The sequence below is a fragment of the Pseudonaja textilis genome, chromosome 1 (genome assembly GCF_049901715.1).
Source record: "Pseudonaja textilis isolate UNSWEBS1 chromosome 1, rPseTex1.2, whole genome shotgun sequence".
NCBI lineage: Eukaryota > Metazoa > Chordata > Lepidosauria > Squamata > Elapidae > Pseudonaja > Pseudonaja textilis.
Window position 1 is genome coordinate 211,673,714 of NC_141990.1, and position 26,069 is coordinate 211,699,782.

General features: G+C 40.7%; 1 protein-coding gene across 1 annotated transcript in view; it reads right to left on the reverse strand.

The window, feature by feature from the left end:
- LOC113441236 (TGF-beta receptor type-2-like) overlaps window positions 1-26,069 on the reverse strand; it is a 57,274-nt gene that overhangs the window by 8,945 nt on the left and 22,260 nt on the right. Inside the window, exons 2-6 of the mRNA XM_026708129.2 lie at window positions 16,927-17,077; window positions 16,142-16,344; window positions 9,321-10,123; window positions 8,154-8,295; window positions 4,559-4,686 (exon numbers count right to left, since the gene is read on the reverse strand). Coding sequence (XP_026563914.1) covers window positions 4,559-4,686; window positions 8,154-8,295; window positions 9,321-10,123; window positions 16,142-16,344; window positions 16,927-17,077 — 1,427 coding nt within the window. The remainder of the gene's footprint in view (window positions 1-4,558; window positions 4,687-8,153; window positions 8,296-9,320; window positions 10,124-16,141; window positions 16,345-16,926; window positions 17,078-26,069) is intronic.

Consider the following 26,069-nt stretch of genomic DNA (forward strand, 5'->3'; position numbering starts at 1 on the left):
GAACAAGAGAATGGTACCAAAGCTGTCTCTTGATCAGTTATTGTAAGCAAGGCAAGTTTTCCATTTTCTTCCTTTTCAAACTGCACTTCTTCATTTTGCTTGCTGAACACAGGCTCAAACTATCCTAAGTTCCTGTCAAAGGTAACAGCTGGATATTCCACCTTCCCACTGTGATGTCCAGCACAACTTATCCATATCCTGCTATCAGGACAGACCATGTTTTTCCCACCTGAATTATACCCAGGTTCAACCTTTGCAGATACAGTGCATTCAGAGAGTATTTAAACCCCCTTCACTTGTGTCAATTTTGTTATGCTGCAGCCTGATTCCTTAGTTGTTGAAATTCAATTTTCCCTCTCATTCATCTACACTCAGTACCACATAATAACAAAGTGAAAACAGAAGTTTAGAAATGTGTGTAAATTTATTAAAAAGAAAAAATTGAAAAATCACATCGACATACTTCTGTTTTTTTCTTTTGGGGGGTACTATGTGTAGATGAATGAGAAAATGAATTTCAACAACTGTAGAATCAGGCTGCAGCATAACAGAATTGACAAAAGTGAAGGGGGTCTGAAGACTTTCTGAATGCATAGTAAGTAGGAATCGGCTAAATCTGGTGCTGCCATTTTCATAAGTATTAATACTGTATTTTAATTGCAAGTTAAGATGCCACAGATGATAGATTCCAGATGATAGTTAAAAAGAACAGAGCCTGCTTACAGCTTTTATATTTCATGGTTTACAATAATGTTAGCATAACTTAAGCTGAAACAAAAGGCTTACTAAAGTATCATTTTGCAATGACCAAAATTCCCTATATTGTTCATTTGGCAGTCAAATTAAGGGTAATACATAAAACATACATAGAAGAGCAATATGCAGTCATAACTTGGTATAATCCTGTACGTTATCTTTTATACATTTTGATTCAGTAGAGTAAATTAGGGTTTAATAAGGCAGGATTTTTATCTAGTGGCTATTTCTTGACAACATTATTTCAGAGGACATCCAGTATTGCATTTGGTACCATCTATTAAAGCTGAAAGATGTACAGTGGATTCCATCAACTTAAACTGAAAATGAGTGTTTTGAATGCCCACCTGGGTTTTAAAACATTGAATACACAGGGCACCTTTTTTCCTCTACAAATAGAAAAATAGCTATAAAAATTATTTGAGAAAGTGAGTATTCCAAAAAATTGAATCTTCCCAGAGTCTTCTAAATGTTTCAGTTCTCCCATCTTGTCCCAGATTCTTCTTGCAAAATTTGTTTTTCACTTGGATTTGGTTGCCTCGCAACACCTGAAATATCAGCCCTTCCCAAGAAGGCAGCCACCAACAGGATTGTTAGTCCACAGCTCCACCCACAGGTAGCATGGAGGACATTCAGCTGTGGAAGGTTGGAAAAACTATTGCAGTGTCCAGCCAATCAGCTGTTCTTCAAAGAGAGAGGTGCATTATTAGCTGTTCTTCAAACCTGGTGAATTATTAGTTAGCAAATTACCATACGTAAGGGTACATACATACATAAGGCTATAAACTGGTGGGAAGTAAAAAAAATGTTGGAAGAAGAAAATAAAATACTTATATATTAGTGCCAAGAAGATCACTGGTACATGTCCATATAATCATCAATCAGCTTAAGGATAAGGCTTTATTTTTATTTTTAAAAGATAGAGACATGACTTGCCTTAACTCAGCAGATACATGCATGCGTTATAGAAATTGTACTGATTCAGAAATTAAATAGAAAAAGGGTATTGATAATTATGTTGAAATACTACTAATATTTAATTATGTTTAAATATCAATTACTACTGTTAGGTTGCTTATTATATTAAGGCTTGCTGTTGTGAGATGTTTAAGGCTTAAATAATCACTTGCAGCAATAAACAATGCATGTTGCCTCCAGAATACCCTAGCAACAATGTCGGATAAGTTCAAATATTTCCCACAAGTCTAAAACATTCCTAAGTACACCTTGAAGCAACCTCAAAATGGCTTATAAATCATATGAAGACCAGGATAAAAATATTAGCTAGCAATGGTAGAACAAGCCAGTTTAGTGTAGTTGGTTAAGGCATCAGGTTAGAAACTGGAAGACTGAATTCTAGTCTCTCCAACCGTAGGGACAAAGCCAACTGGGTGACCTTGGGCCAGTCATTCTTTCTCAGCCCTAGGAAGGAGGCAATGGAAAACCACTTCTGGAAAAACCTTGACCAGAAAACTGCAGGGACACGTCCAAGCAGTTGCTAAAAATCAGCACTGACTCAAAGGCATGCCTGCACACACACAGCGATAGAGCAACCAAGAAACTTAAACAAAATGTATGGATGGTTTTGGTATAAAGAAGAGGCTTAAGGCACAAACCTGGGGAGGACCAGGAACCTTGAGTCAAAAGAGATTTTGGAACAACAGACACCTTTCCTAGGTGCTTCACAACATTGTTTCCTGCATCTTTTGAACATGTCATGGTTGTCGGAGACAATTTGATGCATTTTATATACCGTAAAAATATTCCTCCTACAATGGAGGAATGCAAAGAAAACAAAAGAACACCCAGTTGCCTTTTGAAAAAGCATCTTAGGGACAACCATGACCTGGATGACTGAGAATCTCCCATAGACACTCCTACAATGGATTTATAATCAAAATTGGAAAGTGACGCAAATTATATTTATCTTGAAGAATACTTGGGGTTTATATCAACCCACAAAAGGGAGTATATAGGTAGTCCTTGACTTGCACCATAATTGAGACCACGTTTCTGTTTCTATGCGAGACTCTTGTTAAATCAGTTTTACCCCATTTTATGACCTTTTTTGTCACAGTTGTTAAGTAAAACAATGCAGTTGTTAGTAACAGGCCGGTTCAGTGAATCTGGCATCCCCACTGACTTTGCTTTTTTTGTCAGAAGATCACAAAAGGGGATTATATGACCCTGGGACACTGCAACCATCAGAAACATTAACCAATTGCCAAGTATCTGAATTTTTATCACGGGGATGCTGTAATAGTTATAAATGTCATGTGCCACATTTTTCAGTGCATTTGAACAGTCACTAAACAAATGGACATAACTCAAGGATTATCTGCACTTTTATTTCTTACACCCACAGAACTAGTTTTAAATATTATTTTTTATTTCCATTTCTTTACTTGAAAATGTTTTAGCTTCAAGAATTAACCATATGATCTCAGTTATATTCAGATTTCATAGAAAAAAATGTTCAGTCAGTTCTTCGTTGGTGGCATTTTAATACTTTTTTGACACAATATGATGTTTCTGTTTATATTAAATAACAAACAACACCACTCTTTGAATTCAGTAAAATTATACTAATCTACAGGTAGATGCATATAAGGCTTATATTGGTAGGTTTGTTATTGCTTATACATCTGTAAAAAGGAAAAATAGAAATCTGTTTAAAGATGTTTGCTGGTACATGCAAGTAAACCCCAGTCAATTTTATTCATTAATATATGTTCTGGATCTTAGACTAGATTGAATTCTGCTATAATACCTTTGTATGTGTAAAACATTTTTGATATGGTTTACATTAAATTTGTAAAGCAAATTATATATATATATGGTTGTCAGATTTTATTAAATGGATTGCAATTTTCTATTTGTAGCCTGAAGAAGAGTAATAACAACTTGGTTAGTTTCTGGAATATTTGAGTTAAAGCAAGGCAACAGGTGGGCTTGTTCACTTTCCTTGCTGGTTTTTTATTTAATGATCAAACCATCAGGACTTTGTGTTAGGCAACCTCATGTTATTAGATACATTACGTGGATTCTGAGGATGGATTATTTCTACATGCTGATGACATTTTTGACAACATCAGATAATTATTTCATTGCCTAACTTGATACAGATAATTCAACAATTTGTTAAATATTCAGGTTATAAATTCATTGGAAAAATCAATTTAGTTTCTTTGATATATGATAGTTCACTGCAAGAGGTTGGCTTTTGCATTCTGTACAGAATATATTAAATAATTAGGATCACATATTGCAAAAACATTTCAAAACATGTGGAAAGTAATATGGTTAATGTTACAGATAAGATTGCTATGGATATTAATAGATGGATTAAAATTCCATCAAGCTGGTGGGCCAAGATTAAGGTTATTAAAATAAATATTACTCCAAGGATTTATGTTTTAAGAGACATTTCAATGTTAATTAATTTTTGAAGGAAAAATTAAATAGAAATGGCTTCTGTGATGCACTGCTTGTTTCTGCTGGCACTGGAATGGCCACGTTTTTGTCAGAAGATCACGAAAGGGGATGTTTTGAAGAGAAAGGAAAAAGACACTTTGGTAGTTAAATCGGATTGCTTTTTGCAAGAATTCACTATGAGTAATATAATTTCAGAGTAATTAATTACTTTTTGGTTATATAGTTGCATTGATCTTAGTTGCAAGAAGGTGGACATTCAACCAAGGAAGAGATTCTACTGGTGAACTTCCCATTACTATCTTTTAATAATTTTATTAAAATTAGCAATACGGACATCTCATTGGTCTGGAATGGCTTGAGAACTCACCTGGTGGGCCAGCCAGTTAGTTGGTATTTCTGGTCGTTCTCGACCATACAGCACAATGTCTCTCATAACTTCCATACAGGGTTGCTCTCGGACCTTTGATCCAAAGGGTGGTTCATAATTCTTCACCTCTGCAATAATGGAAGAAATCACAAATACGGCATTGCTGTAAATGAGATACAGGGAGGAAAAGCCCTGCATGCTTATTTCCTATGTGCTTATTGGTTCAATGTTCAGATGCTACCAAGGGGCTGCAGATAAATCAACCAATAAATATCTGAGCTCTGCCCTTTGCATAGCTGGATCCATGCCCCTGCTGGTTTCTTCATATAACCAGGTGGAATATGTGCAGCTGGATTCAGGAGGTGATGATTTGTTCTCTGAGGAAGAGTCTTGTACCTGCTCCTCCTCAGAAAAAGGAGGTGAGGTGCCCCCCCCTGAAGATTCCATGTCTTGATAGCGCCATATTTGACAAGTTTATTCTTCTCCGAAATTTCCTCTTTTAGAGGAGGGTTGTGGAGAAAATGGCAGGCCCTCTGTGAACGGAATAGCGGAGTTGGGAGGGACCTTGGAGGTCTTCTAGTCCAACCCCCAGCTCACGCAGAAAAGCCTGAGAGCTGATTGCGCCTGAAAAACAAACATCACTCACACCTCACAGACAACAATCTTGCATGAAGACGAAGGTGAGATCTTACAGCCCTGATGGGCAGACACTGTGCACTGAGGTACAAAAATCGATAGATAAGATAGATATTTTCATTGGCTATTATTTTGCAAATATACGGTATATTTTGCATTGTTCAGTACAACAGTCCTTTTTTTATTCAGGTTGAGAGCTGACTGCACCCAGTACATGTGTTCAAAATGTTTTTGTTGCTGGGTGGGAGTGGCTGGGTGGGAATGATGTCGAATTGGCCACAACCATCTAGGCGTGGCCAAGGGGAGTCATGTGACTGGGTGGGAGTATCAGTGAGTTGTCCACGCCCACTCAGGTTTTGTGGCTCCCAGTGTTTTGTTTTCTGTGGGAAACGGGCCCAAGTGGCTCTTTGAGTGTTTCAGGTTGCAGACCAGAGGTGGTATTCAGCAGGCTCTGACCAGTTCTGGAGAACCGGTAGTAGAAATTTTGAGTAGTTCGGAGAACCGGCAAATACCACTTCTGACTGGCCCCGCCCCCATCTATTCTCTGCCTCTTGAGTCCCAGCTGATTGGCTGGGTCTTCTTTTGTTGCCCTGAACAGAAGAACGGAGCTGGAAAGCAGGTTAGTGGGTTGTGGAGGGAATGGAGATTTTACAGTATCCTTCCCCTGCCACGCCCACAGAATCAGTAGTAAAAAATTTTTGAATCCCACCACTGGACCAAACTTTTCAGCCCAAGACTTGGGGCCACAATCCAGAGGTCCCCTAATTTTAGCATCCAAAACAGGCAACAGTCCTTTGCTGAATACAGTACAGGAGGTTTGTCTTTCTCTCGATTGTTCTGAATTGTCTAGGTCTCCCTTAATTGGGACTGAGGCCTAATCATGGCACAGAAACAAAATTAGTCACTTTAGTAGATGTCCTTCATCAGGGCCTAGATGGTAGGAATACATCCTTCTCAGTAGACCTTTTAGTAGCTTTTGCTGTCATCTCCCATGGTATCTGTGCTGTCCAGACAGTTTAGAGTTAATGGGATTTGGGATAGTTAGTTAGGAATTGTGAACTATCTCCTTAAGGGAATGCATCATGGTAAATGTAGTTAAGGTATCCTGGGAAATGTAGTCCATGTCATGTGGTCACATCTGTAATCCTGATTGGTCACTAAATTGACCTTTGTTAGGTTGGGGGAGGTTCCCTCACACTTGCCTGAATCTATTACCATGCGGCTACTTCAATCATCATGGGGTTGAGACCTTATTATCTTTCTACACCACAATTCAGATATGCAAAGGATTGGACATTAAGAAGAACCTCGTCATAAATGTGAGTTGACAGGATGCCTGATGAACCAATAAAAAGACCTGGCATGGATGCTTTGTGGAGTTGATCTGACTGCTTTATGCCATCCAAATATTAATAAGAACAGTATCCTTCTGGACCACCCGCAAGGATGGAGAATAAGAGGCACCATCTTGTAGTGTTTCCATTTCTACAGTTTTTGGAATAGTCATGGGAGATAAATAGTGGAGTCTTTGACCACAGACCAATGAACATGGTCTTTTTTCCTGTATTATTTAACATATACTGTATATGATTACTGCTGGGTGAAGTATAATCTGCTGTTGATGGTTGATTCACAGACTGATAAGGATTCAGGAATTTTTGATAAACAACCTGCTCCTTTATCGTGGAAATAAACTGCATCAGTGGTGGGATTCAAAAGTTTTTACTACCAGTTCTGTGGGTGTGGCTTTGTGGGTGTGGTGTGGCTTAGTGGGCGTGGCTTGGCGGGCATGGCAGGAGAAGGATACTGTAAAATCCCCATTCTCTCCCCACCCCACTAACCTGCTTTCCAGTTCCATTCTCCTGTACAGGGCAACAAAAGAAGACCCAGCCAATCAGCTGGAACTCGGGAGGCAGAGAATAGATGGGGATGGGGCCAATCAACGGTGGTATTCCAAACTACTCAAAATTTCCGCTACGGGTTCTCCAGAACTGGTCAGAACCTGCTGAATACCACCTCTGAACTGCATATCACCATTTCATAGGAACACCCTTAGAAACAAACTCAAAATATCTCTATCCAAATGTACTTTCTAATTCTCAAAATTTGATTCTAATTTGGAAATAGTTCAGTTGCTGAAATTCATCTAATAATCCTATCCATTACATCTCAATAAATCTTGCTAAAGAAGGGAAATCTTGCTTGGAACAGTTACTTGTGATTCAGACAGCTGCCAATGAGCAAAAAAAAAGGTATTTGATTGTAAATCTCCTGTACAGCAGCACTTTGAACTGGTGAAGCTAGAAGTCTTGAACTACAGTCTGCAGTCTACCTTCCTTCCTTCCTTCCTTTCTTTTTTCTTTCTCTACCTTCCCTCCCTTTTCTTCCTTCCTTCCTTTCTCAATCCTAAGCATTTTAGAAATTAGTAAGAGAGTACTATTGTTCCTACAAAATAATTTTTATTCATTCACTTCTGTTGAGATTACCATTGAAACAATATATCATTTAGTATCATTTGATTCTCTTGACTATTTTCTCCAAGTCTAATGAGTCTTGAGACTAATGTATGTCAGCGAAGATGATTCTGAGCTCTGCTAAAGTAGAGAACAATTTTAATATAATTTAATGATAACAATTATTTTGCAGTGGGCAAGTAGTGCAATCCCATGTGAATTTTATGAAACTGCATTGCAATGAGCCAAATCACCCAGTCATTACTCTAAGGTTGATTTGATGGTTCTTGGATATAGGTGACTTTTCAATTTAATGACCAGATTTCTTCTCTACTGGTTCTGAAATGCCTTCCATTTCAGGAATGCATTTTCCCATGTCCTCTGGCCAGTACTTGCTGGAATATCCAGATGGAAACAATATTGCAACAATCATTTGACATTTAGAGGTGATTCACTCCCCTCCTTTGGTCCAGAAAAAGACAATTGAGACATGTTGATTGCCTTACCTCCTATAGCATCACACCTGGAGGCTATCTCCCATAAAACCAGAGCCATAGAATAGACATCCATTTGTTTAAAGGATTCCAGATCTTCAAGGTTCACTCTGGATTCCAAAATCTCAGGAGCCATGTATCTGGTAGTACCCACCTAATGATAACCACATGCAGATTAAAACAGGTACACTTGTGTAAATGAGAGATAAGCCACATCAATTTAAAGGCAACACGAAAAGCTATGACAGATCCATCCCATCACATGAAATGTCTTGTCGTAGGCTTTGGATCCGAAATAAAAGAAATACATTTTGAAATCATTGTCATAAAATACAGAACATCTCCAATCTTCAGAATTTTACCCAAGGAATATGTCAATCATTTATGTTGAAATTAGTAGCGAATATGCAAAAAAAAAAAAAATCCTCCGGAAATACTCATTTGTACTCATGATGGTCTGATAAATGCTGCTCCATACCCTTTGCTGCTTTCTCCAAAAGACAGAAAAAGAAGGAAGTTCTGGAAAATAGCTTGGTTTTAGTCTGAGATCCTAACCAACGGATCAACAGGGATGATTCTGAGCCAGTACTGAATAAAGAAGGTGTGCGCGCGCTCTGTGTGTGTGGTGGGTATGCATCAGAAAACAATCCATTCCATCTGTAAACATTACTAGCCACCATGTTACTGTTATGGGGTAGAGCCAGATCCAAAATAAGGAAATGATGACTGACTTAACTGCTCATAATGAATGCAGGGCCAAAGTGGCACGTCTGATCTAAAGGGGTTACTAGTACAGGTACAACTTTCATTGGATTGATTTCAAGCAAGGGAAATTGTAAATAAGAAAACTCCTGCATGCACCATGTTAAAATGTTAATACTGTATGCCATATCTTCATGCCAACATGAACCTTTGCACAGGAGAACACAAAACATGGAGAGTCCTATATATGTGTGTTTCCATGTAACATGTTCCTGATCAGAAGGACGCATACGCAGGATTTCATTTCTCTTTACATATGCCTGCATTCCAGGAGAAGAAACAAGTGGGGTGGAAAAATGCCAGAAATTATGTGGGTGTGGGTGACGGCAATGGTGTTTTGGAGACTGTCCTCTTTGCTTGAGTCAACAAGTTCTCCACAAGCAAAATAATCTATTAGTTTTGATCTACAATGCTCACCTGTCCACTATTGGCAAAATCTCCCACGCTTAAAGATGGATCCAGCCTCAGAGCAATTCCGAAATCACAGAGCACGCATTCTTGATGGTTCTTAATGAGAACATTCGTGCTTTTGATATCCCGGTGGGCAATGGGGATTTTGGGACTGCCACCGGCAGTGTAGTCACTGTGCAAGTGGGTCACGCCACTCACGAGGGAACCTGCCATCTTTTGCAGGTCTCTCCAGCTGAGGATATTCCTGGACAGGTAATCCTTAAGGTTGCCTTGGCTGTGATAGGCAGTGATCAGCCAATATTCTTTCTGAAGCCCAGAGTGTCTTTCCTCCGCGGAAAGGAACCGAAGGATGCTGCAGTGCTTCAGGTTGGCATCGGTGAAGATCTGGCTTTCATTTTTCCAGGATGCAAACTCCTCACAAGGGAAAATCTTCACAGCCACCATCTCATACTTGCCCGAAGATGTGTGCTTTAGTTTGGCTTTCCAAACTTCCGCAAATTGCCCTTTCCCGACTCTTTCTTCCAACTCAACTGGCAGGAGTTCGTTGATATGGTTGAGGTTGCCGGCATGGAGAGCAGAATGATGATCTATTTTGACGGACAGGATCTCATCGTAAGCGGTGGCTCTGCTGGATTCGGGCCGCTCATGGCATGGAGCGTGTTTCCGGGCCCACTCCTTGGCCAGCCTCTTCTGCCGATGGGTTCGGAAGAGATAGAATATCACGGTGATCATGATAGCTACCAACAGCGGGGGGAGAAGGCTGATGGCTGCCACAGGGATGATTTCCTTGCTATGTAGCATGGAGTATCCTACAGGGAAAAGAAAAGGCAGAGATTACCAAGAATGTTTCCACATATGCAAAGCAATTACTTTGAACAGCTGTCCCAGGGACCCGTAGCATTTGAGGGACCAAACCAGAGGTGGTATTCAGCCGGTTCTGAACAGCTCTGGAGGACCAGTAGCAGAAATTTTGAGTATTTTGGAGAACTGGCAAATACCACCTCTGACTGGCCCCGCCCCCATCTATTCTCTACCTCCTGAATCCCAGCTGATCGGCTGGGTCTTCTTTTGTTGCCCTGCACAGGAGAACGGAGCTGGAAAGCAGGTTAGTGGGGTGGGGAGGGAATGGAGATTTTGCAGTAACCTTCCCCCAGGAGTGGGAGGGAATGGAGATGTTACAGTATCCTTCCCTTGCCACGCCCACCCTGCCACGCCATACCCAAGCCACACCCACAGAACCAGTAGTAAAAAAATTTGAATCCCACCACTGGACCAAACTTTTCAGCCCAAAACTTGGGCCCACAATCCAGAGGTCCCCTAATTTTAGCACCCAATACAGGCAACAGTCCTTTGGTGAATAAAGTACAGGAAGTTCATCTTTCTCTCAGTTGTTCTGGTGACATCAGGGAAAGGTTGCTCCTCCACAATTGTCTGGAGGAGGAGCCTTTCTTTGCCTATGCCTGCTTCCACAACAGGAAAGGGTTCCCGGGTTCCTGCTCACGTGGCAGCAGAAGATTTCGGAAGGCCTCAAAGGCTCCCCCCCAATTCTTAACTAGCAACCTCTTCAGTCATGTCTTCAGCATGAGACGAAGAGGAGAGGGGATACTTGCTCCTTCCCTTTATCACCTGTATCACTTCCCTACATTACTAAAGGAGAGGCTGTATAATATTTTCCCTTTTACGCTTGTTCTTGTTTTTTTTTTTGTTTTTAAAAAAGATTACAGCTAGTTCTCAACTTATGACCACAACCCGAACCCAAAATTTCCATCACTAAGCCAGATAGTTGTTAAGTGGGTTTCCCTCCCTATTTGATTACCTTTCTTGCCTGAATTTTGATCACGTGAACACCGGGGAGACTGCAATGGGCGTAAATGTGGAAAATGATCAAACGTCACCCTTTTCAGTGGCACTGTAACTTTGAACAGTCACTAAACAAATGGTTGTAAGTCGAGCACTATCTATATAGTATTTTTATCTCTCATTCCCCGATTATAACAAGGCAGTTGTCAGCCTTCCAAATAACACATCCATTGACAGCAGAACTCCGAGGCAGGTAGATTCCTCAAAGAACAACTTTATTGGATAGATCATGTCAGCACAGACGGTGAAAACCAACTCTAACATTTCCCCTGGTTTTCCCCTAATTAAAAGAGTTAAGTTCCCCTCTCCCAGGTGTCAAAGAGGGACGCGATGGTTCAGTGGCTAAGACGCTGAGCTTGTCGATCAGAAAGGTCAGCAGTTTGGTGGTTCGAATTCCTAGCACCATGTAACAGAGTGACCTCCTGTTACTTGTCCCAGATTCTGCCAACCTAGCAGTTTGAAAGCATGTAAAATAATGCAAGTAGAAAAATAGAGACCACGTTGGTGGGAAGGTAACAGCGTTCCGTGCACCTTCAGCATTTAGTCATGCCAGCCACATAACCATGGAGACGTCTTCGGACAACTCTGGCTCTTCGGCTTTGTAACAGAGATGAGCACCGCCCCCTAGAGCCAGAAATGTGCGAGGGGAACCTTTACCTTACCCAGGTGTCACAAGTCACATTGTCCAATTAGGATGGATGACAGGCACGTCTCCTCCTCCAACAGTCACCTTTTATAATGACCTTGGTTCCCACAGGAAACCTTTTTGTTTTGACTGCTAGCTATCTACTTCCTCCCTCCCTTCCCCCTCTCAGGTTTAGTGGCAACTTTGAGGCAGCACAAGATGGCTTCAGCCAGGTTCGCTTCAGAGCTGACAGCACTAGCAGGCACCAGCCCCTTTCCTCCTCTTTTATTTCACCTTTAACAGAGGTGAGGATGCTACAGCAGTGAGATCTGGATTTTCCAGAGGTCTTCTAGGCAGCCTTCTGAGAAGGCATTTAGAAGTTTTTTCAGGACATCAAGATGCTGACTTGGATAGCCACTCCATTGTATACTGCACCTCCTGGGCGTTGTGGCCCATATTAGAAAGTTATCTCTCAGCTAGCAGGAAAGGCAGCGCAGGGCTGTTCCCAGCTCACTTCTTGCTGCTTAAGCTCTCTGCTCTGTTTGACCTTGTGTCCTCTAAAGCAGGGGTGAACAATTAATTTTCCCAAGGGGTCACAAAAGAAACGAGGATTATTGTGGAGGGCTGAAATAATAGGGTTGCGAAGGTGCGTGTACACACACACACACACACACACACACACACACACACACACACATATATTGGGGGGAGGAAGTTGCCTTGAAAATAAAAGCAATGCAGTTGTGTATATGGCATTCACTTATTCACATTTGATTTCTAACTTCTGATTGATCTCATGTAGGCGGGACAGAATGGAAACTATTCTTTAAAACATCTGGAAAGTGCCAGGTTGAGGAAAAGGACAATCGGCCAATCGACTGATTCAGCATAAAGCAGAATCTTGTGAATAGCCACGTGTCTGAGCCAAATAGTTTTGCTGATGGAAAGTAATAATTCTTACTTGAACAGCTCCCTGTTCTTGAACCCAAGAGAATGGGGATGGAAAACTTGGGTAACTCATTTGTTCCAGGCTTTTAAAAATATAAACAGCCGTTATTAATTATGAGGCATTTTAAAGAAGAAGGCATGAAACCAAAGTGCTTTATCTTTTTGATAAGCAGGCACTCCTTTAAGTTCACCAAGAAACAATATGGATTTTTTAAAAAGTGGAAACTGCTAAACTAAGCCTCATGAGGAAATGCAACTACCTCAAACAGTGTCCGTCCATTCAGACTGATAAAGTCAAAGCACTTTTAAATAGAAAGGCGAGACTAACAATGCTTAATAGCTTAAGGAAACAAGTAGATAAAGTCTCTGTGAGTTGAGTTGAACTCTTAGTGACCTTTTGGACAGTCCATGTAGTTTTATTGGCAAAGAATAGAAGAGGTTTTCCATCCATAGCCTTCTCAGATTTTTGTTTTAATCTTCTAACCCACATTTGTTGTTTAGTGGCCTGGCTGGGGAGTGGGGAGAGGGGAACCAGGCCCGTGCAAGTGGTGGGATGGTGCATATGAGCAGCTCAACTTATGCAAATAGCGGGCCAGTGCGCACATACATGCAAATGCAGCTCAACTGCAAGTTGAGCATGCGTGCTGGCCTACCGCTCACACGAGTTGAGCTGCACGCACAAATGCCAGCCTGCCTTTCATGAGGCCCGGTTCCAAATAGGCCACAGCCTGGTAGTGGGCTGCGGTCCAGAGTTTGGGGACCCCTGATCTAACTGACAGCCTTGGGATTCTCCCATCCAAACACCAACCAGGTTCTGAGAACTTCCAGAGAAGGTCACCATTTTGGGGGGCAGGAAAACAAATTCTTCAATGCTAGTAGTGATCAGAGGGTTTTTCTGTGGGTGATGTTTCAAAAGGAGGGAGCCATTGCTGAAAGGTTTCCATCAGACTGCTAAGGAACAGAAATGCCAATTTAAAAAGCTCCAGAAAGGAACAATTCCATTGGGCAGAGAAAGTGATATGGAAGAGCTGGCCCAACCAGTATTTGGGTCTGAAGCAGTCGTGGGATTCAAATTGTTTTACCACTGGTTCGGTGGGTGTGGCTTGGTGGCCGTACTTTGCTTAACACTGGTGCATAGCTTTCCCCACACCAGCTGAGGCCTGGCCTGTAGCGCCAATCAGCTGAGAGGATAAAGAAGAGAAAAACACAGGGGCAGGTGGATCCTGCACTTTTCCCTTCCTTCTCCTCTCAGTTGATTGTCAGAGGATTTTTTTTTCCTCCTCTCAGCTGATCATGGGAGGCTTTCTTTACTACCGGTTCAGCTAAATTGGTCCAAACTGGTAGCATACCACCATTGGTCTTAAGTATTTGGGTCTAAAGTATTTGGGTCTAAAAAAAGACAGGGGCCTTAGGATTCATTGTGATCATTATTAGAACAGTGTCATTTCAGTACAAATTAAATTTTATCTCTTGGCCCCAGCATGGACAGCAGAGGTGATATTCAGCAGGTTCTGATCGGTTCTGGAGAACCAGTGGTAGAAATTTTGAGTAGTTCGGAGAACCGGCAAATTCCACCTCTGACTGGTCCCAGCCCCATCTATTCTCTGCCTCCTGAGTCCCAGCTGATCGCTGGGTCTTCTTTGCTGCCCTGCACAGGAGAACAGAGCTAGAAAACAGGTTAGTGGGGTGGGGAGGGAATGAGAATTTTGCAGTAATTTTCCCCTGGAGTGGGGTGGGAATGGAGATTTTGCAGTATCCTTCCCCTGCCATGCCCACCAAGCTAGGACCTCAGAACCAGTGGTAAAAATTTTTGAATCCCACCACTGATGGAGAGACCTATACAGTCCCTCCCTTCTTATTCATGAAATTCAAAGCAAGGATTTCTTGCCCAATAAATGAGCCCTTCAAAACCATCCCTCAAGCTAAACACTTCAGGGCATGATTTCAGAGGGTGAACCCTAACCCTCCGGAACAAGAAAGCCAAACAGCTAAAGTCTGTTTGAGTTGGCATTTTCTGAAAAGAAAAAAAAAAAGTCTGCCGCAGTTCATTTCTGCTTGAGCTGTGAATGTTTCTAAAATAAGACACCAAGTTTAAACCACAAGATCAGTGTCAAATGATATAGTTTAAGTTTGTTTTGGAAAGTGTGAGGCCCCGCTATCTTTTTCGGTAATGGACTTACCTGATGGGCCTGACAACATCTCTGAAATGGTGACATTCGATGGAAAGCAGAGCCTCTTTTGAGCTTTTTCCAGGGCTGCAGTGTGCAAACCTGAAGTAATGCCTCCTGGGAACTGTTTAAATAAGTTTCGGCCACAAATGCAAAGTCATCAATTTGCAGCAGTGATTGTTGCGTGAGCCTTAAAAAAGTTTCAGACAGGCTGCTTTCTTTGAAAACAAATGAAAGAAAGAAAGACATGGCCTTGTATTTCTTTGTGGTTTCAAAGCTGGGTCTCTGCCAGAAATCTCTTCCCCCCCGCCGCCCCATCCCACGCCCTGGATGATATATATATATAGGTTGGGTTCAGACAATGAATGACAGCATCACTACGTTTCAGTAGCTACTATAGCTTATAAATCTAGAAATCAGTCTGGGGTAAAGGCCACCTTCCACTGGAAATCCTGGGCTACTTTAAATCCTGTGTTTCTGAAGCCAAAGCTAGAGGACTGTATAGATGTGCCAATATGTTTTGCCACAGAGAGGATTCGAACCCATTAAACATTAGTTTGCAGAGCTGTTTGCCAGGCTAAATTTCAGCATCATCCAGAAAGCACAACATTTGCTTGAAATTTTACAGCTACATTCATGGTTGAAAATGTGCAGATTTCCAGTAAGACCAGCAGAGATTGGGAAAAATATCTGATTCCCACAAGTTGTTCCTTTCCAGGCTGGTATTTTATTGTTTTTATATTTTTGCCTGATAAGCAAATGTTTTGTGGAATGCTTGAGGAACTGGTGACAGTATGCTATCTCTATTTTTAAACTGTTACAGGAAACAGATCAGATTCCTTATCAGACTAACTTCTGATAAGATTAAGGCAGAGACCTGCAGTGGTGGATCTACAAAGAGTCTAAGAGGAGGCCATTCTTGGTCTCTGGAGTCACAGGATCTCTCCATCACAATTGACCAGATATCCAGCACATAAATACTCCTTCTTGTAGCCTTAGGATAAAATCTGAGGCCTTTTCCTGAAAATTATCCTCCTGGAGGAAACTGGAGGAAAGGGAGAACACACACACACACACACATATATATATTATGAAAATGCCCTAATTTTCCAGGAGACCATATATCCAGCCTCCCACAGATTGTCCTGTGGGAAAGAGGAATAAGTGAGAACGCAGGAATATCTGAATGTTCCAGTTATGGGCCAGTCACCACTAAGCAGACTCACCATTGGTATAGTTCTCAAAGATAAGCTTGTCGTTGCATTCCTGCTCGTTCACACAGCCACAGATGTAAAAAACGCCATCTGCAGTCTGCTGCTGGACCATGACACACTGTGACGTGTTATATCTTGATATCATGATATTTCCCACTGGCAGCTGTGGGTTGTGGCAGAAAGTGTTTACTTTTATACTTGCGTTGGCTTGTTTCCTGAAGTGGCAAGAAAGATACAGATATTAATGTACGTATATTAATACTGTCTGATATTTTGCTTTCCATTTTTGTCCTTCATTTTTTTTAGAGCAGACGACCTAGGTCACACCTCACACTAAGCTATATTTTTCTTAACCACAGTTTCTTAAATAAAACATAATTGACTGAGATTACCATCAGGCTAAACTGTAAATTAAATATACCATATTATGATTTAGGATGAGGAATGATCCCACTCCAAACATATTTTTATTGTTCAGAAAAACTTTCAGCCAATGAGTAGATAATTACAGTGTTCATAGGTGATTGCATTACAAATATTATCACTGATCGATCTCTCTCTCCCTTTCTCTCTCTCTCTCTTAGAGAGGCACACAGATTTTATCTGTGATGATTGAATGTAGGTTATGCAAAATGATGTCCTTTAGTTTCCATGAACTGCTCCATTTTGGCAAATGCATCAGTGCAAGACTCCATTAAATCAAATACCAGAGAAAAGAGGGGCTACATAGCAACCTAAACAATAGACAATTATTTTAGGCTGTTGTTCTTTGGGGATTTTTTTAAATGTTTGCTTACCATAGAGAAACACATATTTCTTCTGGTTTTTCACAATAGGAGCTAAAATTACAGTTGGTTAAGCACACCTGATTTTCACAGGTGGGGTAGGTATTGTCACACCACTTGCAGACATTGCTGTTCACATTCCTTCCTGCTTGGCTGAGGTATGCTGTGAATATAAAAGTGAACAAAAAAAAATTCAGCATCAGAATGAAAATGTTTCTGAGCCTTACTTGACCATGTGAGCCGTGGTATGCTTTTCAATATGGTCTTCCATCAACTATGAATGGTTAAAGAAGGGCCTAAGGTGATGTACCTTAGTAGGAGAAAAAGAAGTATTATCTAAAAATTGACAGGTCTGAGTAATTTGGAAGAACTTGTTTGGAATTGTGATCGTAAGCCTTGCAGAAACCTAATATATCCATTTTGACTTTCTAAATCCCAACAAATGTCAAATAAGAGCAGAAATATTTGGCCCAATCAATACACCCAAGTGCAAAAAATTGATTGCACCAAGAGTGCTTTTGAGCTACGCCTAATTTAGTTCAGTTTAGTTTACTTTATTGTCATTGCACCTCATACAACGAAATCAAGCACCATCTTCAGTGCACATCATGACCATGAGCATGAAAAGAAACACAAACACACATCCTTCACCCTTCACACATTGAACCGGAAACCCCCGACACCACACCAACACTGTATAGTGATACAGCAGAATTCAAAAGAGCTACTGCCCTGGGATAGAAGCTGTTTTTCAGCCTATTTGTCCTTTTATTATTCTGTACCATCTGCCAGATGGTAATAGTTGAAAAAAAGGTTTCCCAGGATGAAGTGGATTTTTGAGAATGTTTTGAACTTTCTTAAGGCAACGGGAGCTATAAAGCTGTTCCAAAGAGGGAAAAGGGCAACCAATGATCTTCTGGACAATGACATTAACCCTCTGGAGTGCTTTCCTATCTGCCACTGTGCAATTGGCAAACCATACAGAAGTGCAGTATGTTAAAATGCTCTCTATGCAGCGGTAGAAGGTCAGCAGCAGTTTTTCATTCAGTTGTTGTTTTCTGAGAAGTCTCAGGTAGTATAATCTCTGCTGGGCCGGTTTGACCAGGGCTGCAATGTGAGCACCCCAGGTCAGGTCCTCTTTTAGGGTAATATCCAGAAACTTAAAACTGGTCACTTGCTCTACTCGGTCTCCATTGATAAGCAAGGGCTGGATGTCTGATCTGTTCCTTCTATAATCCATCATAAGCGCTTTGGTCTTATTGGTGTTGAGGACCAAGTCTCCACACAACGAAAGCAACCGGTCCACCTCATCTCAGTAGGCAGACTCATTCCCCCCGGAATAAGTCCCACCACTGTTGTATCATCTGCAAATTTAGCAATAGTATTACGAATGTGAGTGGGAATGCAGTCATGCACATAAAGAGTATAGAGTAAGGGACTCAACACGCAACCCTGTGGTGTACCTGTGTTAAGAATAAGGGCTGAAGAGGTATGATTACCTAATCTGACCCTCTATGAGCAGCCAGACAGGAAATTCATAATCTAAAGGCAGATTGAATTAGAAAGCCCAAGGTCCAGAAGCTGAGACACTAGTCTATGTGGAAGAATTGTGTTAAACACAGAACTAAAATCCACAAAAAGCATCCTCACATAGCCCTCTCACTGTTCTAGATAAATCAGAGCAGTGTGAAGAGTGATGGCTATAACGTCTTCTGTAGATCTACTTTTTCTGTATGCAAACTGGTGTTTATGCGGAAGACCAGAAATGAGGTGCTGGCAGACCAATTTCTCAAAGCACTTCATGATGATAGGAGTGAGTGCCACTGCTCTGTAATCATTGAGGTTATTGATAAGGAACTTCTTTGGCAATGGAACAATGGTGGAAGCCTTCAAACAAGATGGAATAGTGGACTGGCATAAAGACCGATTGAAGATCCTGGTAAAGACTCCAGCCAACTGATCAGCACAGTCTTTAAGCACTTGGCTAGAGATACCTTCAGGATCGGCAGGGTCCACAGCCCTCAGAATGGTCCTCACCTCCTGTTCCTCCACAATGAGGTGGGGCTACAATTGGCTGGTAGTTGTGTTTTATCTGTCTCTGATGTCTCCACTTCAAAGCAAGCAAAGAAATGATTCAGTTCCTCTGCCAATGAAGCATCCCCCTCAGCAGGGATGACATTGGTCGGTTGATGGTTTGTAATTTGTTGAATCCCTCACCACACCTGCCTCATCTTATCGCTATAAAATTATCCTCAATCTTCCTCTTATAGTCAGTCTTGGCCTTCCAAATACCTTTCTTCAGATTAGCTCTGGCAACATTGTATCTTGCTCCATCACCGGACCTAAAGGCCTTGGTCCTGTCATGCAAGAGGCGCTGGATTTCCTTGGTCATCCAGGGTTTCTGATTGGGATAGATCCTAATACATTTAGCCACAGTGATAGTATCTGTGCAGTGTTTGATACAGCACAGAACAGTTGCAGTGTGTACCTCTAGGTCAGGGTGGTAAAAGATGTCCCAATTGGTGTTCTCAAAACAATCCTGAAGTTGTTGGGAAGCATGTTCTGGTCAAGATTTCACTGTATTATAGGCAGAGCCCGTCTCCTAAGAGGGATGTAAGCTGGTGCTAAAAGCAGTGACATATGGTCTGATTGTCCTAAATGTGGTAGTTGTATAACCTTATAGCCATGTTTGATGTTGGTATATACTTTGTCCAATATGTTTGCTCCTCTAGTAGCACACTTAACATGCTGATAGAATTTAGGGAGCACTTCTTTTAAATCAGCTTGATTAAAGTCCCCTGCTATGATATGCACAGCATCAGGATACTTATTCTGCTGATTACTAACAATGTTATACAAGAATCCCAAAGCTATGGTAGTATTGGCATCAGGTGGGATATAGACTGCAGTAATCAAAACCATGCTGAATTCCCGTGGATGATATGTGGGTCTACATTTAAGTGTCATATACTCCAGATCCATGGAGCAGTGGCTGTCTACAGTCTTTGTATTGATACACCAGCTTTTGTTCACATAAAGGCTTAAACCTCCCCATTTGATCTTGCCAGAATCTCTACTCCTGTCCTGCCGGTGAGCTATGTAGCCCTCCAGCTCAACAGCTGCATCTGGAATGAGTGAATGAAGCCAAGTTTCTGTGATTAGCAAAACACAGCAGTTCTTGATGAATTTAGTCTTTGCAATCTGTAGCCTTAATTCGTCCATTTTGTTAGTCAGAGATCTTGCATTGGTAACAAATATACTTGGAATTGAAGGCTTGTGTCGAAACTTACTCAGCCTAAATAAAACCCCAGCACAGCATCCTCTCTTCCTCTTCCTGTTCTTCTTTCTCCACCTCTTCCTCCTTCCTACAGGGATAGTGATCCATGGCTCCCCCAGGGGCCTAGTTGCCTCCTTCAGTATGTTATGAGCAGGGGTGGGATTCAAATTTTTTAACAACTGGCTCTGTGGGCATGGCTTAGTTGGTGAGCATGGCTTGGTGGTCATGTGACTGGCTGGGTGTGGCCAACTCAACATCACTCCCATTGAGGTACGCATCTCCTTGCCTTGCCTCTCATGACTGTGGGGATGCTGCAACGGTCATAAATGTGAAAAAATGGTCATAAGTCACTTTTTTCAGTGCCATTGTAACTTTGAATGGTCACTCAACACAAGTAAAGTACCAGCAAAGAAGGGGAAAAAAACTCCAGAGAAATTCCTGAGACAGGAAGTCTAGTCCTGCCAAGAATATAATAAAGGTTAACGGAGAGCCAGTTTCTGTAAGCAACATCAGAATGTTTCCTTCCTGCCTTCCTTACAGGATTAGGTCAGTAATTTCTTCTAATAACGGTTCTCCGAACTGCTTAGAATGTTAACAACTGGTTCTAGCGAATAGGTGCGAACCCGTAGAATCCTACCTCTGGTTATGAGAATGTATAAAATCATCCGTAATAGCCTTTTAACATTTCAGTCCAATTTGTAACAAGGTTTGCTGACTATAGATGCTCCTTGCCCCACAGGATTCAATCAAGGAAAGGATCCAAAACACACAAAATCATATACACCATACACTGAAAGAAGGAACGGCTAGCCGCAGCATCCATGTGCACAGCCATCTTGAAATTTACTTAATTCACACTGTTCTTGTGCTGTGTGCCGAACCTTCTATAATTCTGATCACCCAGACATGGCTTCTGGGAGAAGCGCAATTTTGCATGCAGGGTTGGGATTCTACCGGTTCTGTCCACTTCTGTAGAACCGGTTGCTTTGAAGAGCAGCAAACAGAGAGCATACATAGAACTGGTTCTATGTTTGCTGCTGTTTTGGCCCACCCGCCCGCCTGGGCTCTTACCTGACCTTTATTTCCTCCGTTTTCAACCGCAGCTGCTTTGTGCGACACAGCTGCAGTTGAAAAAGCAGGAAAAAAGGGCTTTTCCAACCGCTGTGCACTCGCACACCGTGCTACTCAGCTGTCCGGGCATCTCAGCAATACAGAGCAACCGGTAGTTGTACCAGTCGGATCCCATCCCTGTTTGCATGATATACTGAATTATAAACAACCTGTAGGAGCTTTTACAACATGCTAGAAGGTTAAGTGGGCTGTCAGTTCACATTCCTCATATAATGAATTATTCACAGTGAGCAAAGAATTCAGATGAGATGGCCATACACTGTCGTATGGATAAATCATCTGTTTGAATTCATCAATCCAAGTGATTACACATTAACTGCATTCACATATTGTTCTAAGCCATCACCTATCTAATAATGATTTATATAGAACAGTACATTTGACTAGATTTGCATTACATGCTAAATCATTAATACAGCTTTACAGCTTTTTAGGCGTTATGGCTGGTTTCACATAATATACCAAATCACACAATTAAACAAATCACTCTTAAGTTAAACCAATTTGTTAATTTAGTCACATATACTGTATAAATGGAGAAGGAGGCTGTATTTAGCTGTGGAAATACACACTGAACTTATCGAAATAGGTTGAGGGGTCATTGCGATTCAACATGTATGAAGAGTACCAATTACTGCCTGAAGGTAACACCTAACAAGACTTTTAGGCTTTGTTCACAGCACGTCATTAACCAAATTGCCAGTAAGCCAGACTGGACTTTGACCACGCAGTCACAACCAACATCTTGACTCCTTGACACACAGACACACAATCCATTTTTGCAATTGAGCACCTTCTGGCCCCACATCTTTATTTTGCTTTATTCACATCTGAGAGGTAACTAAGTTTCTGGAGTCACACAACACAGCATGACTGGAGGACAGTGTTTTGATTCACTGAAGAGGCTGGAGTGATTCATTTCGTGTCCCCAATAGATGCAGAAACCAGTATAAAATGCTGAATCTGGAAATGGCCATCGTAAGTGTGTTGCATAAAAGCCACTTTAGATTCGGCAGAGTGGGGTGTTAATTATCATCGGGCCCACCCCTCTGAACCTCCATTTTGGCCTACAATGTGCCAGGCAAGGCCTAAATGGAGCGCCATTTTGGCCTGTGGAGGCCGAAATGGAGCGTCAGGAGGCGCGCACAGATGAAAGGCTGGAGAAGAGACAGCTTGCTAGATCTTCACATGGTAATTGACCCGGTGTGGCAGGTTGGGTGGGTGGGAAAGCACTTGTGGGGAGCATGAGGTATTTCAGGGTCAGGGAGGCCTTGGGTGGTCTTAAGCAAGTGGCCTGTTCCATCACTAGGACCCCCCCACCATGGTCTTCCCCACCCTGAAATACCTCATGTGCACTTAACAAGCTGCGCATTCGATTAATGAATGTGTGAGCAAAAGGAGGGAGTGATTGTGTTCAAGGTACTGGATTCACTTCCCCCCAACTCCTTGGGTTACAAATGTAATAGGTTGGCTCCATTACATTCAGAACTTGAGGACTACCTGTATTTGCTATCTCCAGTTTGGTGACCAGTAAGGTTTGATTTCAGCTTCTATAATCCTCAGTCAGTACTTGTTAACAGAGAATGATGGACATTCACGTTCAATATTTCTGAAGGGTACCATGTTGGAGAAGGCTGCTGTGTATGACATGGTGGGTGATTTCACATATTTGTCACCTTCAGAAACAACCTGTTTTGTTTTGTTTAAACATAGGCAAAAAGTAGAGAGTGTCAAGCAGAAATGAAGATATGGTAGGACCTAATTTGGCAGATAACACAGGAAGGCTTTCTTTCACACTAACATTGTTAATGATCCCACTCCATTCTGGAAGATTTCCCAGATCTGGGAAAGATCAAAAGAACTAAAACAACAGAGTTATGTCAAAGATCAAAACAAAGCATGAGAAGAGATGGGCTAAGCTTCCCAATTTTTTATATAAACTCTAGGATTTTCCTGATAGATGAAAAATGTTATTTTTAAACAGATTTCAGATCGTGACATTATGATCTTTTAATTTTGCCTTTTTGTCCAGTTAGGAATATTTGAATATTTTCAGTCATATGTGTGGAGAATACACATGGTACATAGGCATGAAAGAAGTAAGTAAAACAAGATCCACTTTCTGTCTGCCTCTCCCTCCCTCCCTCCCTCTCTCTCTCCCCACTGAAATTAAACATTCAGGTATTTAATATATTATTTCAGTATTCTCTCTCTCTGTCTCTGATCATTACATCAGAGAACTGAAAGTGGCCACTTAGGACCTCAAGACTAAAGGCTATTTAGGGCAGCTGTTTAATCTCCATCAGAAAACACCCCACAAGGTACTTTTGAGTGACTCATGGCTGACTGAAGATGTCTCTACAAACAAGAAATACCAGCAAGTAGACTTGTCCTTTGGGGCTTTCTAGAGAAGGAAAGAAAGGGAGATCACAAGAAGTCCTCTGAGGAGACCATAAAACAGCGGTCTCCCGAGAGTTTTGAATATCAGAACCTGAGGGAGATGACATTTTCGCTCTCAGCAGCAGTAGATCTTTTGATAAGGACACTAAGTCAGTCAAATTCACTTTTAATCACATTTGGAAATGTTCAATTTAACCACATTATGGATATTAGAGACCTTCTAATCGGCAAGTTTAAGTTTGACATCTGTTGAGTTCCACCTTCAGCTTTGAATGTAAGGAATTTTAAACAGTCTTAACAGTTTCAAATAGAGTAATATACAAATAGCAAAAAAGGAGGGAGGGGAAGCTATTTTTTTGATTGAAGAAAATTTCAAATGGACTAGGAGACCAGGGAGATTTGGAATATTATTTTTTCTGTAAGATTTGAAAAACTATATAATTAAATAATATATTCATGGGAAACACCTGGAATGGAACTAAAATATGTTTGTAGGGGGTGTGCATAAGCGCACCAATATGCCTACCGTCCCTGTCCTGTTGTTTTTTCTTCTTATATGTATCCATTTCATGTATTCATAACTATGTTTATACTTATACCTGTTATCTTGTAATCACTTGACAAAATAAAATAAAATAAATAAATAAACATTAAGAACCGAAACTGGAAGGTTGCAAATGGACACTAGAGGGAACTAAAGGACCAGAAACTAATTAAAATGATTAAGTTGTTTACAATTTTTAACTTCTCCTACAGAATCCTTCAAAAAAAAATGAGTAAAATATTAATAAATATTTCTCAGAAATGATACAGATTTCAGTGGATAAACTTTTACAAGATGATGAGAAAAAATAAAAACAATTCTTACTTGACACAAACATCGAAGGCATAGAAGATAACAAAATCAAGATTACCAAAATAGGAATAAAAGAGACAAATCAAGAAGAGGATCTGGACGTAGAACAGCTGCAACAAAAAATCCTGGCTCTTTACGGGATTTACAAAAGGGACTGGTGGAAGCTTTTAAGACTTCTTTTGACTGCCAAAAGTTAATGAAAGATCAAATCCTATGATGCTGTTTAAACTGTTTAAAGGTCATGATTGTGAGAAGAACCAATAAGAAGAATACAAAATTGGAATATATGATCAAGGATAAAATACTTGATAGTTCTTATAATTCCTAAAGGATCTTTTCTGAACCAAGACTGTAAAGATGATGATTTGGGGAGTGCATGAGGATATTATGGGAAGAAGAGTTTTTTAACTTGAAAATCTTAAAACAGGGTAAAAAGTATATTAGGGGGTTTTTTTGGTTCTATTTTTAAAAATTGGTTTCTCTCCTGCACCTTCTAAGCTTTCCTTTTTTCCCCCCTTTTCCTTCTAATTTAATTCACGTTAGTTTTTACTTTGTTTATTACAAACTTCAACAAAATTATTAGAAAGAAAACCAACCCCAGTAAGGAAGTTCACTGCATTTCTGCCTAACTGATGCAACTTCTGAACTATTTTTGGTGTTAGATAATTTTTCCTGAGATTCTATCACAGTCTGCCTTCTGTTTGAAAATATGTAAAATTGCTTGGTTGGTTACCTGTGGTAAAGTAAAATAATTTCCAAACAACCAGTCAGAAAAACTATTATTGAAAGTTGAATGGTTGATGGGTTTTTTTCAGATTTAAAATGGTGTACAAACATCAGCAGGTAATTGGCTCCCTGAAAGTATTGAGGAGTACCAACAGTGTAGACTTTGCCAATTATTCAGCCTCCTGTTATTCCTCTTGTCATTAATGGAAAATAATATGCGCATAACTTGGAGGATTTGAGTTTTATGAAAATTTGGTTGGCGAGGAAGCCATTACTTCCTTTTCCAACAGCTAACTACAGTCCAGGGGCGTGGCCTATCCAGCAAGAAAAAGGTATCAGTTATTCAATTGTTGTATTTTTGGCACATCACATTAAACCCAAAGGGGGAATAGAAAGGGGATTAGATGGATGCTATCTAATTAATAAGGAAATTATAGTTTCAATGGGACTAGTAAACCAGTGTTTCAATTTCCAACATATTTTTGAACATTTATATTAAACATATAGTGAAACAATGGCATAGAGACTTGCTTAATGGTTGCTCGGGTTTTCTTTTTTTTGCAAGCTAAAATAACATTTCTTTTATGGTTTCAAAGAGAAGTTATCTAACAAGATCTTAGAGGAGATCCTTAAGGAAAGTTATGGCTAAAATTATGACTTGTGGAAAAGATTAATTAAAGAAAAAAATATTCTAAGGAAAAATGGAAAGACTGGGAATATACTACAGGCCTGAAGACTGCCAGTTAAATAGGCCTGGTGGGTAAA